The sequence below is a fragment of the Centroberyx affinis genome, unplaced genomic scaffold, assembly GCF_046629955.1.
Source record: "Centroberyx affinis isolate AG114_WGS23_722 - 3 ecotype Tasmania unplaced genomic scaffold, CSIRO-AGI_Caff_v1 ptg000643l_1, whole genome shotgun sequence".
In the NCBI taxonomy this organism is placed as follows: Eukaryota; Metazoa; Chordata; class Actinopteri; order Beryciformes; family Berycidae; genus Centroberyx; species Centroberyx affinis.
In genome coordinates, this window is record NW_027279269.1 from 16,418 (window position 1) to 30,538 (window position 14,121).

At 45.0% G+C, this 14,121-nt stretch overlaps 1 protein-coding gene across 1 annotated transcript in view; it reads right to left on the reverse strand.

The window, feature by feature from the left end:
• Positions 1–14,121, reverse strand: part of LOC139643695 (teneurin-1-like) — a 45,636-nt gene that overhangs the window by 9,601 nt on the left and 21,914 nt on the right. Inside the window, exons 7-13 of the mRNA XM_071518918.1 lie at positions 8,117–8,271; positions 6,388–6,471; positions 5,624–5,818; positions 4,874–4,961; positions 2,962–3,158; positions 2,088–2,401; positions 1,201–1,373 (exon numbers count right to left, since the gene is read on the reverse strand). Of these exons, the coding sequence (XP_071375019.1) occupies positions 1,201–1,373; positions 2,088–2,401; positions 2,962–3,158; positions 4,874–4,961; positions 5,624–5,818; positions 6,388–6,471; positions 8,117–8,271 (1,206 nt within the window). The remainder of the gene's footprint in view (positions 1–1,200; positions 1,374–2,087; positions 2,402–2,961; positions 3,159–4,873; positions 4,962–5,623; positions 5,819–6,387; positions 6,472–8,116; positions 8,272–14,121) is intronic.

Here is a 14,121-nt window from a genome sequence, read left to right on the forward strand (position 1 = left end):
GCAGCAGCCAAGCAGGTGCAGCTTCTTGTTTGACTAAGGTGTTAAAGAGAATGTATACATGTCAATATCATTTTGTCTCATGTCTCTATCCTTTCTCATAACAAAAATAATAAAAATAATAAAAGTATATAACAAAAAAACAACAACAACGTTTTAATCATATTCTTATCATGGTCAATATGTCTTAACTGGATAGTTGCTCCCATTCTCTCCACCAATCGAGGCTTATAAAAGCTCATTCTGTGCATGCGGTTAGTGTTGCTCCTGAAGCAGGGAAAAGACACCATGGATTTGTGGGTGGTGGTCATTCTTGGATAGGTGCATGTTTGAACTCTTTCTCGACAGCTCTGTCATAACGACGTACGTGTGTGTGTGCCAGTGTGCCAGTGTGTGTGTGTGTCTGTGTGCGTGTTTGAACAGTTTTTCCTCTCCCTGCAGTCCTGTCATTGTGACAACTGCTAGAAAGCAATTAAAGGGACGACATGAGAAAAAACTGCTCCCATGAGCAGCTTCTCCACTCCACTCTCATTTTCTCCTCTTCTCATCTCTGGCCTCTTTTCCATTTTTGGTTTCCATTGCTTAGACATTTCAGAAGTCGGTTGAATCTGTCTTACATAAATCCCTTTTCATAAATAAAAAAATATTAGTTTTACTGCCCATTAGCTTGTTTATTTCAGAGGTCAGATCAGGTCCATATGTGAATTATTAATAGAAATGAATCAATCCTTTTTCACAGACAAGCCGTGCCTCTCGGACATATTTCTAGTATAGCCTATGAAGAAGGAGAAGAAGAAAAACACCAGTCTGTGCATCTGACCTGACCGGAATAACAGCAACATTATTGCAGCTTGCCAGTCATAAATGTTTAAACATCATTGTAACCTTACAATCTGCCCTCCCTATACATCTGTGTATATTGTCTCTGGGTTAGGACCCCCCAGATGAGTCATAACCAGCCTGGAGGCAGAGCAGAGGCATGTTTGTGGTAAACTAGATGACAGCAGATGCATGGCGGAGCCGTTACATCTTTCCTGCTCGTCAATCAGTGAATATATGGGGACATTAGACCCGTGCCCCCATATGTTTCAGAATCTGTGTAAACTGTCTGCATGCGGTTCATCTACTGACGCACGGCCCTATGAAGAGTAAGAGATGTGCCCAGTGGGTCCAGCCTGCACCCTCTGTGCCACCATGGCGCACCTTGTCTGAATGTGTAGATGGTGTCACTCGCAGACAGGTTGGTGCTGGTGACAAAGTTCTCACGGTTGGATGCCTCCACCTCCACCCGAGACCAGCGCTCCAGGTTGCCATGGAAACCGCTCACCTCGCCCGTGGGGAGGGTGATGTTGGTCACATGGCCTTCGCTGTTGTACCTAGGAGAATAGACCCGGACAATGATGTACAAGCACAAACACACAAAGGTATGTAGGTGCCACTCATAAATACGTGTATGTGGACAAACAAACACACATGCCCATAACCCTGGGTGCGCACGTACACACACACACACACACACACACACACACACACACACACACCACTCATGCATGCACTAACACACACAGAGACACACACTATCACTCTGTCTTTTCCTCTCTCACACACAGTGGCACAGAGGAAGTGTCACATGTGATTTATATGTGTAATTATCCAGCTGTGGAATTTGAGACAGAGACTGGGCTGGCAGCGCTGAATAATCCAGACAGATGTGTGTGTGTGTGTCTGTGTGTGTGTGTGTGTGTGTGTACGTGTGATACTACACGTGCGTATGATCAAAACGTTGCAGCGATATCCTTCAGCTAATCAGTCAGTCAGTGGAGTAATGACTAAATGCTAAAGGAATTCTCTCCACCTTGTTACAGCGACGCTGACATACAACCTACCACCAGATGGCACTCATATAATTCACATTACCCACTGCTAACATAAGCTCTATCCCACTTCAACACACGTGCGCACGTGCACGCACACCCACACACATGCATACAGAGTCAAGCAAGCAAGCAAGCAAGACAGAATGACAGAAACAAGGAAAACCAAGAAAGAAAAACAACAATTAACAGGGAAAACGAAAACTGTAAACTTACTCATAAACAGTGGTCCAACTGTTCTCATCACTCTTGGTTGCTAGGAGACCAGTGTTGCCATGGTAAGTGATGTGGGCAATGTCATGGCCTTGGGCTGACACTTTTCTCAGTGTTCCACTGTTGCTAAGTGACAGCCAGTACACCTGTCCGCCAGGTAACGCCAGCCAGAGCGGCAGTCCGTGGGCATCCCTCCTCACTTGGAGGCCCTTGCCATCCCGGCCCATCAGCCCAGACAGCTGGCCGTCCGTGGCATAGGAGAAGTTATACAGGTAGTGGCCAGTGATCAGGTGCTTAGTAAACAAGTGGGAGCCATTCTGTCATGGAGAGGAAGAGAGAGACAGGGGTCAGTCAGCACACAAAACACTATTTACTGTTCAGTATTCAGTTCATGTATACTGGGGAAGTTACGATACGAAGATGCATATATACAACTTATCCTCAGTGTGTATACACTACTAAGTTTGGACACACACATTTTCTTTATTTTTACTATTTTCCACATTTTAGAATAATACAACTACAAAATAACACAAATGGAATTATGCAGTGACCAAAAAAGTGTTAATTAAACAAATCAAAACTATCATATATTTTAGGTTCCTTAAAGTAGCCGCCCTTTGCCTTGATGGAAAGACAAAGGCTTTGGAAAGAAATTCATACATGGGCATCAACTCCAATTATTATATTTGTCTAGCATTTAAGCATAAGCCTTGAGATCAAAATGGCTTTAAGATAATGAAAAACATATTGTAGTACATTCAATCATGTGTGTCCAAACCTTTGGACACACAGAATACTTTACAACATGTGAACACACACACTCTATCGACAACATATTCTACAGGTAGATCTCAGGCAGATTGTCCATGTGTACCTGGCTGAAGAGGTACAGCTCCTGGTCCAGAGGAGAGCTGATCTCCACCAGTCCGGCTGGGCTGGGCTGAGGCTGGTTGGGGCTGACGGCTCTGATGCGGATGTTGCCCAGATCGGCGATGTACAGCGTTCCGTTGGGGGCCACGGCCAGAGAGGAGGGGGCTTTCAGACGAGCGTCGCGGGCGTAGCCTCCATCACCTGACGAGGTAACGGCATAACATTTGACCAATGAGGACAAATTCTGTCTCCACAAAAACTAAACGCGCACACACCCTCTGTTATACACACACAAACACATGCATATTTTCTTTCCAAAAAAAAAAAAAAATCCCAAAACAGACACAAACACAAAAGTCACAACCAGTACACACAAGCTTTGCAAAATACGACGATCCCATGGTGCCGCTTAAGCGTTTATCAGTTTAGCTCAGGACTGGGACTTGTTGGGATACCATAGCTCCCCTATGGAGTGGATATGACCACCTTGATAGTGACCTCAGCCTTATCAGATGGTGGTAGTGGGTGACTGAATGCATTCAGATGTGTTTGGTAGCACAGCAGGAAAATAGCTGGGTGAGGCCCTTTCGATGCTGTCAGCAGTGGTCCTGGGGCCTCTGATGGGTCTATGTAGACAGCAGGGTGGCAGTTTATCTCTTGACAGCATGCGCATTATGTGTGTGTGCATGTTTGTGTGTGTTCATGACTGTTTGTATTTGTGTGTGTGTGTGCGCGCGCGTGTGTGTGTATGTTCAAAGAGACTGTGTGAGTGTTTACGGTGAAGGGATGGAAGCGGAAAGCCTCTGAAGAGAGTAATCATCTGTTAACAGCATGACATGATGGAAAATATGCAAAGTACAACCCAAGAAATAGGGATGGTTATAGCCCATTGGCTTGTGGCATGGGAGAGACACTTCCCTCCATTTTGAGCAGAAAAGAGGCTGATTTTATGAGTAGAATTAAGTGATAAAATCGCATCCTCCGAGGTTTACAATGAAAGCATGGCCTAACTGTCAAAGGAACATCTGCTTATTTGTTTGGTCCTTTTCTGTTTCCCTCTATTACGTCTCAGGTGTCCTTCCATGATCCGCACTAACCAGCTAAAACCTTAAAGGGTTAGAGGAGAGCTTTTTCATTCGCCAGCTGAAATTTGAATGGACTTGAATGGTTTCTCTTCAGCATCCTGCTCCTACTGAAATTTAGCTGGAGATTTTTATGAGGAAGCAGCATCCCTATGAACACAAATCCACACACACACACACACACACACACACACACACACACACACACACACACACACACACACACACACACACACACACACACACACACACACACAAGCTTAGGCACACATTATGCATACATGCACACACACACCAAATTGTTCTGTATGACCACACTTCCTTTCATATACTTTTCTGTTATGGACTCATATACACTAGCATTATCATATTTTCTTGTTTATAAGGAGAGTGGGCGGTCCAAGTCCAATTTATTTTTATTTAGACAGATGGAAAGTAGAGATGGAAGAGACAGCAAGGGAGAGACAGGAGAGAGAAAGTTGTGATTATGCAATCGTCGGCCAGCAGGGACACACGTGACTCCAGAGGCAGCGTTTAACCACTCGACTATATCCAGGAACACTGACTGTTATTTCAAGGCTTGTAAAATGGATGCTTGTTTTCGTAATCACAAAATCTATCTTTTCCCTTTAAACATACTTCTAACTAAGCCAATCTAAGCCAGGTTTCTAATATGATTTTTTCAGTAAAATAACACAATTACCCTTTTTGTAAATACTGTAATCATATTAGATATAATCTAATTCTCACATATAACCCTGCACACACGTAAATAATATAAGTGTGTGTGTGTGTGTGTGTGTGTGTGTGTGAATGTTATATCTGATCACCCACCAGAGAAGCAGTCACAGTTGGGGTCTATCTTACAGTCACAGTCAGTGGGGGCTCCGGAGATGACAGAGATCTCCCCGTTGGTCGACACCTGCGGTGTGTTCAAAAACCCACACGTCATACACTGCTATATGGAAGAGAAGGTAATGTACAACAGCAGCCAGCCCACAGCGCTCTGTTCCAGAACACAGCATAACAACCTGAGCTGAATATTTAAATTAATGATACTTGTTTAAAAAGAAGAAAACGGATGTGTCTGTCCATCAATCCAAAACAAAAAAATCTCAGGTGATACCTCAGACACCACTAGTCTGATTTTTTTCCAAAAATTTGTAGGATGATGCATCTCCTCACTGCGTTCCAGTTTTTGAAAAGTTACACTGGCCTAATGGGGGCGCTATAATTAAAAGTCTTTTTTTTTTTTACTCAAACTTCTCAGGCACCACTGGTCCGAGTTTGTCAAAACTTGGAGGAATGATGCAATGATCTTGGCACAGAGTGACATCAGTCTGGTTACATGGGACTTGCAACACAAATCCAGCTATCCTAACAAATTACGCGTATTGGCCTAATGGGGACGCTATAATTAAAGGTGAAAACTGCTCTACCTCCGGTCTTATTTTGAGGGATGATGCATCTTGTTACTGAATGTTTCCCTTGTTTTATGAAGCTATACTGAGACACGTTAGTAACAAAAGCTGAAAGCAACTGTGTTTGAGTGTTATTTTCTGGGCGAAAGAGAGATGGAGTGACCTGTTGGATGCGGTTGATACGTCTCTCATCAGTCTCAGCGATGAACAGCGTGCCCAGGTGAGACAGGGCGATGGCCTTGGCAGCCTCCAGCGTGGCACGCACCGCAGCCCGGCTCACCAGGTGGTGGTCAATACCTGGAACCTGGCAGTGGATGGGACGCCCCGCCACAATACGCACCTGGAGACTCTCCGATACCTGAGTGGGTGGGAAGATGCAGGAAATACAGTATTATTAATTAGCTATGATAGTGTGTCATAGAGGTGGAAAGCTCTCTAGCTGCTCTAGTTGCAGTAATTATTTTTGGACATACTGTAAAAATTATGAGTGCAGTAAGATCAGCCATTGACATTCAAAGTCATACAGGACCTCCCACAACGGATATTATTAGCTTTGTTGATGTATGATGTTGAGTATAAAACGTTGCCAACCCTTGGGCTGATAATGACTCATCATATTTTTGCAAGGAACTCACCAAAAAAGGCAATCCATTAATGTTGGAGCCCGTTTTGGAACATGAGCACATTCTTAAAAACAACTAAGAACTACTCTTTTACTCTCTTTCAATTCACTGGACGAGCGCTCTTCCTCTGACGTAAAAATTGAACTGAAGTGACAGCGCTGCTATTTGAGTCGAATATGTCGTAACTCTTTCCTCCTCTGCAGTAGCGATGTCTGCCAATGAAGCAGCAAAAGCTTGAACAGGAAATATGATTACACAACGCATCACTCAGATGCGTTGTGTTGTCTCAGTAATGCGTCTCTACCTGCAGGACAATGTTGTTGTCCAGGATGTAGAGGGAGTTGTCCAGGGGGTTGATGGCTAGATCTGTCGGCCACTCTAGACGCACCTGTAGGATGAGGACACACACACACACCATATGTAAACTTTATTTCTGTCAAACACTGTGTAATGCAAAGAACAAAAAAAAATCACCTCAGTCGCCATCGCCCACGAGAGTCAATTACAGGTGATACAAATAATATCTCCTCAATAACATAGTGTTAGGCCCGCTGACCCTCCCTGTTCATGCAAAGGTCAGTAGTGAGCAGGGAGCCTTCCCAGTGTTTATTCAAGACTCACACCGGCTCGCCTTGGCACTGTTCCAAATGTCAGCCAATAACCATGATCACCGCCTGCTCAAATAGCACACCCTGCCCGCCAGCACTGTGGGGGTCAAAGACAGACCTACACCGGTACACAGGCACCCACGCATACACACACACACACACACACACACACACACACACACACACACGCACACACACACAAACACTTTCAAACACACACACACAAACGCTCAAACTGTGAGCCGTGTCTGCCACGGAGACGAGGCAGTGCGGTTGGTGCTGGGATCAGCGAGGTGATTGATGACTCTGAGGATAGATTGGTAAATAAATGGATCATGTTAAATTGCCACTGACATGTCCAATTATAGGCTCTGTCAAATGAGAGAGAAGTGGGTTCAAACTGAAATCCCATTTTAAGAGGTAGGGAGATTCATCAAGCAGGACTCGCCCTGTCCCTAGCCACAGAGGACACGCATCAAAACTCTCCCGCTCATGACATCAAACTTTCCAGCGACAGCAGACGATCACTTCTGGAAGTTAAGTTGAGCTGCGCACAGAGCCGGGCCGGGTGAATTAAGCTAAAGCCAAATTCTCTGCCTTTCATTTAGCATAAATTACCGCAGTGATATTTGGCTAGTCATAGCTACAGAAGTTTCAATATTGATGTATTGAGGTGACACCAGCGCTAAATTATAAGAACAAACACAGATGGAGGATGAATTGGATTGGACGTCTGTGCTATCAGATGTGTTGGAGACGCCGGCGGGTAACAAACAGAGGGATCGCGAGGTAACACAGGCCTCTTTAAAGACACACAAGAGCACCTCTGGGAATCCACCTGGGCTGGTACGCGCGCCGACTCACACACTGACGCGTACAGACTAGCGGAATCACTTACACACACGCACAAATTCACACACACACACACACACACACACACACACACACACACGCATACAGGCACTGGCAGCCCTACATGTGGGCAAAGAAGAGCCCTCTGTAGAGTCAGTAGTTCATCTATAATTCATGCTCTGCTCTAATAGGCCTGATATCAGTCAGCACTGTGATCTGATGGCTGGCTGATCAGGCTGGTACAGTAGCTGTCTTTAGTCTTTTCCTGACTTCCCGACACACACACACACACACACACACACACACACACACACACACAGATACACCTGCATGCACTAACACAGAAACACTCTGTAGACTTGAAAAAGTTACAAAGCGTTTTTATGGAAGAAGCTGGCCAACTTAGATTGACAAAACAATCACTGACTGTAAGAGAACAATATGCAAACATTTATCATCTATTTGTGAACAGTTTAATGAGCACAAATGTGATCAACTTAATTAGTCTCTCATTAGTCAACGCTGAACACACGTAATAGAGTTTAATTTAATTTAGACAACTCCCCAACTTACCTGGCTGATGTCCATGCGCGAATCACAGCTTAGTGGCTGCGTCGACATCAGGCCGTTTGAGCCAATCACAGTGGAGAGCACACCCCTCTCATTAATCTTCTGAATGGTGGTGCCATCAACGAAGTAGACAACACCTCTTTTATCCACTGCAATACCTGGGTGGGAGAGAGAGATACAATGAGAATTTGAGATGGAAGAGGGAGTGGGGGTGCGAGAGCAAGACAGAAGAGAAGAGAAGAGAAGAGAAGAGAAGAGAGGAGAAGAGAAGAGAAAGCACATAAGAGAAAGTAGGAGAAAGAGACCAGAGGAGATGCAGAGAAGTGAGCGAGGGAGAGGAATAAAGCGGAGGGAGAGAAGAGGGCTTCGGAGAGGCATCCAACTCAGTTAGACATTCAGCTCAGCGAGCGACTGTCTTATCAAAGGCGCTGCACCACAGAAATGTAATTATATTTCCATTCTAGAGCCCACTAAAGGGATTAGAACAATGCAACTGGAGGAAGAAGTTATTTGTCACATTAGATGTGAGCAGGGTGCCGCAGTGAACTTCTGACATTTGATGCTCGCACATGTGTGTATGCATTATAAATGTGCATGCATGAATGAGTATATATTTGCGAGCGCGTGTATAGAATGCCTCATCTATCTCTGACTACTCTACATAAGGAGCTATCTGCAAAAAGTGTGAGCGAGCATCTGTATGTGCATCTGTGTGTGTGTATGTTTGCCTGAATTTATGCAGTACAGTACATGTGCACGTATGCTTGTGTGTGTGTGTGTGTGAGAGAGAGAGTGTGCATGCCCGCGTGTGTTTATGCGTACACATATCTGTGTGTGTTGCAATGTACAGTACAGTATATACTTGAACTCTCCTTGTGGTGGGGCACTGCAGTAGGCAGCGAACAAAGAGGGAGAGGTAAGCCTCGTGGCCCAGGTATAAAAGGTCAGGGCGGACTATGAATCATCTGTTATAGATGAGGGACGACCTTCATCCCCGCCTCATCTCCATACAGAGAATAGCCGTCTGACTCAACCTCTCAGCAATAATAGTCAGGAGCCTCAACCCTCACCTCTCATACAGCATGCCTCCCATTCTCCTCGATTGCTTTCATTTAGCATCCGCAACAATAGCCCATTCTTCACTATTCTTACCTGCCATCCACGATTCACGTGGCTCACTGCTGTGCCATTTAAAAATACATATCCTTTATGGTTTATCATCAGTAGCCAGTATAGCCCCAGGTACTCCTCTCTCATTCAGTCGTCTCGCCCCGGTCTACCTCCATTTTTTTTTCTGTTCTGCCTGTCTTTCTCCCTTCACAGTCCTGTCACACTGGCTTATGTAGGGACGTGACTGCGCTTACTTTCTGAGCCTAGGCTAGCAACCGCTATCGCCTTTTTCCCCAGGCAGCACTAAGGTCTCATCCTCCTAGACATACTGTCGCTGTCTCTACACACATGGGATTTCATTCACGCACGCACACACACAAACACACACACATATGCGAACACATTGCACTCTCACCACCACTAGATTCGCAAATGTCCTCCAGCCCGGCAACCCTGGACCGACCCCGTGAGTCATAAATCGTGCAGGTAGAGAGGAGGTGGAGAGGGGAGGTGGGGAGGGGGAGGGCCAGGGTCAGTGTGTTTCCTCCAGAGGCCAGAAGGTGAACTGCAGAGCTCTCCCTCTTGGCCCCTTCATCATCCCTCTGACACAGACAGATTACACCACCCACACAGCCTCATCCCCCCCTTCCTATCCCTCTTCCAGCTTTCACTCTCGCTCCATCCTCCCTAACTCGATCTTCTTATGCTCTCCTTTTGCTCCCTCTCTCCTTTCCTCCTCTTCGCTGCTGCGCTCTCTCTTCCCCCTCGTGTTTTTTTCCCCCTCCTGTTGTCTTTCTCTTTTGTTTTTGCACTCTGCCTCTCTCTCTCACCCCTGTCTCTGCCCTGCATCTCACAAGTGCTAATCAAATCAGAGACCTTTGACCCTTCAATAATGTCTGAGCTCTGTTTTTCTCTGTTCTGTCCATTTTTTTCTTTCTTTCTCTCTTGCCTTGCCATTTCTCCTCCTGTCACCTAGTATTATGCATGAGGGACGTCTCATCCCACAGCACAGTCTGAGCCTGCTAATGTCTGAAGTTCCCCGCTAACCACGTTCTCCCCGCTGTAACACCCTCCTCAGATCCAACCCTTCCTACATCCCTCTCACTTTCCCTCTCGCATTCCTTCTCTTCGCACTTCTGCCCTTCTACCCTAACCCTGTCCCTGATCTTAGCGCTCATAAATCCTGCACAAGGACATGAAGAGGCAGCCAGGACTCTCTTTCCAATACTGACTTCTGTTCTCTCACTGTGTCCCCGGATATCGCTCTGTCTTTCTTCGCGTCTCCGCTAGTTCCATTGACTTCCATCCTAAATTCCCTCTATTCTTTCTTGCCTTTGTCTGCGCTTTCTGTCACCCTCAGTGGCGCGTACGGCCGGGATCTGCATATCTTACGTTCACACAAGCAGCTTCTAAATAGCTGCCAATCTATCATCAAGCATAAATACAGGACTGGGCTGACTTCATTCATCCTCGCACGAGCGCAACAATCGAAAACCATTGCTATTATCGCTTGGCATTGGCAAAAGGATTTAGGCCTGTTTATGTGTTGTTTAAGAGTATTTTGCTATGGTTATTGAAAAGGCTGCAGATTAGCCCACATTCTCCTTGTCAGGGGCTGGATTTCCTGCTGAAGTGGGTAAAGCTGTATGCTGCGTTAAGGGAATTTACAGCCCCTCTGTACAGCCGATGGATATTCACAAGACATCAAAAGATTTACCGTTTCTCCCTGGGTGGACCTGGCGCTCTGATACTCATGTTTAGAAGCTGGCAGACAGACCGGTGGAGAGATAATTGAGATAAATCTCAACTCCATGGGGAGACGGACATTTGGCTAAAGTTGGGACTGGATTTTATCATCAAAGAAAAGTGAATTAGACTGAGTCGCGTTGACCTTGGAAAATAGAGGGAGGGGAGCGGAGGAGCGAAGGAGAGTGATAATACAGTGCTGCCATTCACATGCAGCTCAGACGCAAGGAGAAAATGCAGCCAAAGAGAAAAAAGACAGACAGAGTCAAAGAGGTGGGAAGGGAGAGAGAGGTGGTGATGAGACAAAGCGACATGATGAGGAATTGCTTCAATTAACCATTACAGGCCAATCACTCTCAATCAAAGAATCTCTTTGTTCTCTGTCCTTGTCAAAAGAATATCAGTTATAATGGCCCCCTGTGGCATTGCAATACAATACAATCTGATTAATGCCTTGGAGAGGGGTCTTCTAGTGCATCAGTGTTGATTACAGCTATTTGAAGGGAAGCACAGCCACCAGGGATTCTCAACGCAGGGAGACAGAGATAGGTGAAGAGAGGTGTGAGGTATAAGATGAGAGATGAGAAGACGTAGTGAAAGACAAAAAATAGTTGTGGATCATGTGTCTTATTTAGCAGTGAGAGCATACAGACATACAGTGGCATCAGGATGTGGTGTGTGTATGTGTGTGTGCACGTGCACATGTGTGGGGGTGTATATTGACTGCGTTTACTAACACCTGAACCCTGGGAGTACAGGAAGTCTAACCTCAGCATTGTACAACAGTTTCCCTTCTGCTTTCACCTTTCAAATGTCAACAACCAAGGTGCCAAACAGAAATAAAACATTGGTCTCTATGTATGAAGGCAGATGGAACTGTAGAAATGCATAGAAAACAAACACATGACATTGTCTGTGATCCTGTAAAACAGAACACATATTGCAAAATAAATACACAGTCTGTGAATGAAACCTATTCAAAGTGCTTGTTTCTGGAGGCGAATGGGAGAAAGCACAATTTATGTATGTATGGGAGTTCCATTTATATCTGAAAACTTTCATATAAACACACACACACACACACACACACGCATGCACACACACACACGCACGCGCACACACACACACACACACACACACACACACACACACACACACACACACACACACACACACACACACACACACACACACACACACACACACACACACACACACACACACACACACACACACACACTGGATTGCCAGGAGCCTGCAGAGTAAGTCAGTCAATCTGCCCTGCCATATCCCCAGGCTCGGTGGGTGTTAATGATATGGACTGACATATTATTACAGCATCTAAATGATGCTAGCTGTAGTTGATTATGGCCCATGGCGGTTCTGTACAAAGTAACTGTGTGTGACTGACAAGTGAATGTAGACAGATGGACAGTTTCACCTGCACAACTGGCCCCAGTGTGGGACTTGGGCAGTAAATGAACTCGACCAGACTAGCTAGAGACAGCCTGGAGGGTACACTAACAGCTACAGTCCAATAGTAATTGAAACTCACTCACACACAGAACCACACTGTTTCAAAGACTCTTTAGACTGGCTGTATGGCTTACTGTTCCCTTTCATCATTTCTCCTTGAGCATGCAGGATGCTGTTTGTATGTGAATGTGTGAGTGTGTGTGTGTGAGACAGTGTGTGTGTGTGTGTGTGTGTGTGTGTGTGTGTGTGTGTGTGCATGTGCGGTGGTGTGTGGGTTTCTGTGGGTGCGTGCATGTGTGTGGCGTCATAGCTAAGCGAAAAGATAAGGCATGGCAGTTAATCACACTGTGCGCGTATGCAAATACAGAGCGGATAAATCAGAGCGTCTACAGATGAGAAACTCGCACTCACACTCCCACACACACACATACATGCTGAAACCATAGGCAGAAACACACACGTACACACACACATCACACAACTCTAGCAAAGACACTGAGGTTGGCGAAGTGTACTAAAAGAGGGAGAATAAACCTGTTCACTCAGTCTCTGCAATGTGAGATGGCACTGTGCACCATGCTAATTTTGTGTGTGTATACGTGTGTGTATGCGTGTATGTGTGTGTGTGTGTACGTGTGTGAAAGAAAGTGTGTTATAATAATTGAAGAAATCAGCTATGATACCCCTTGATGGAGTAGCTTGTAGTCACATCATATGAATTTTTAACACTGCAATCAATCATAACCAGTGATGTAAATATTAAACAGTACTGTACTACAAGTGTGGCTTCCACTGGCTACTAATTCCCCAATAAAACCACGTTTACTATCAATCAATACGAGATAGAATCATAAATGAGAATGGGACTGTATTTGTGGTAGATCTTTGGTAAGCAGAAATAATTCATGCTTTGAGTAATTAATTATTCATTAAAGCCCCACTGAACAGACACTGGCTTAGTAATTAAGTCTGAATCAGACACTGTGGCTCATCTAATTATCAACCATATAAGTTTGTTAACATATTAACCCGCATTAATTAATTATTGATAGCTGCCTTTTTTTTTTTTTTTTTTTAGAGCTGGTGGTTCCCAACTACACATGTATGGCGAGGCAAGACATTGCGAAAATGTGAAGAATTGGTGGAAGAATTTGCAATAGTTATATGCTAATTTCTCGGCGAATAAACAGTTTTTGTGAAAATATGCGGCTTGGCGGTAATTGCCTTGTTTGATACCAAAAGAGAGATCCAAAGCAATCAGAGAGGAAGCAGACAAACTCAATTATAAAGGCAATTGAAATGCTTTGGACTAGAAAGCTCTATGAAAGGCTGAGGGGTTTGGATCAGTGTGGAGCGTCTGCAGATTATGTCTCACTGTTTAGAACATCAAACAAACACAAGGAGGCCTATCAATAGAGGCTCTTTACCCAACACACCATCACAACAAGCCGGTAAGGCTCTGCAATGGTGGAGGAAATGGGATCAGAGGGTAGGAAACAAATAATTGTTTTCACTACTGAAAAGGTGGTGAGGATTCACCAAACTATCATTGTAGATCTGTATGTGCAGTTTCATCCCAAACAAAATACTTCTAACATACAAAGACATCTCACTCTACGAGCCAGAGGCATCTACACTAGCATGGACCATCTTTGTCATGGATAGTTGGCTTTGCC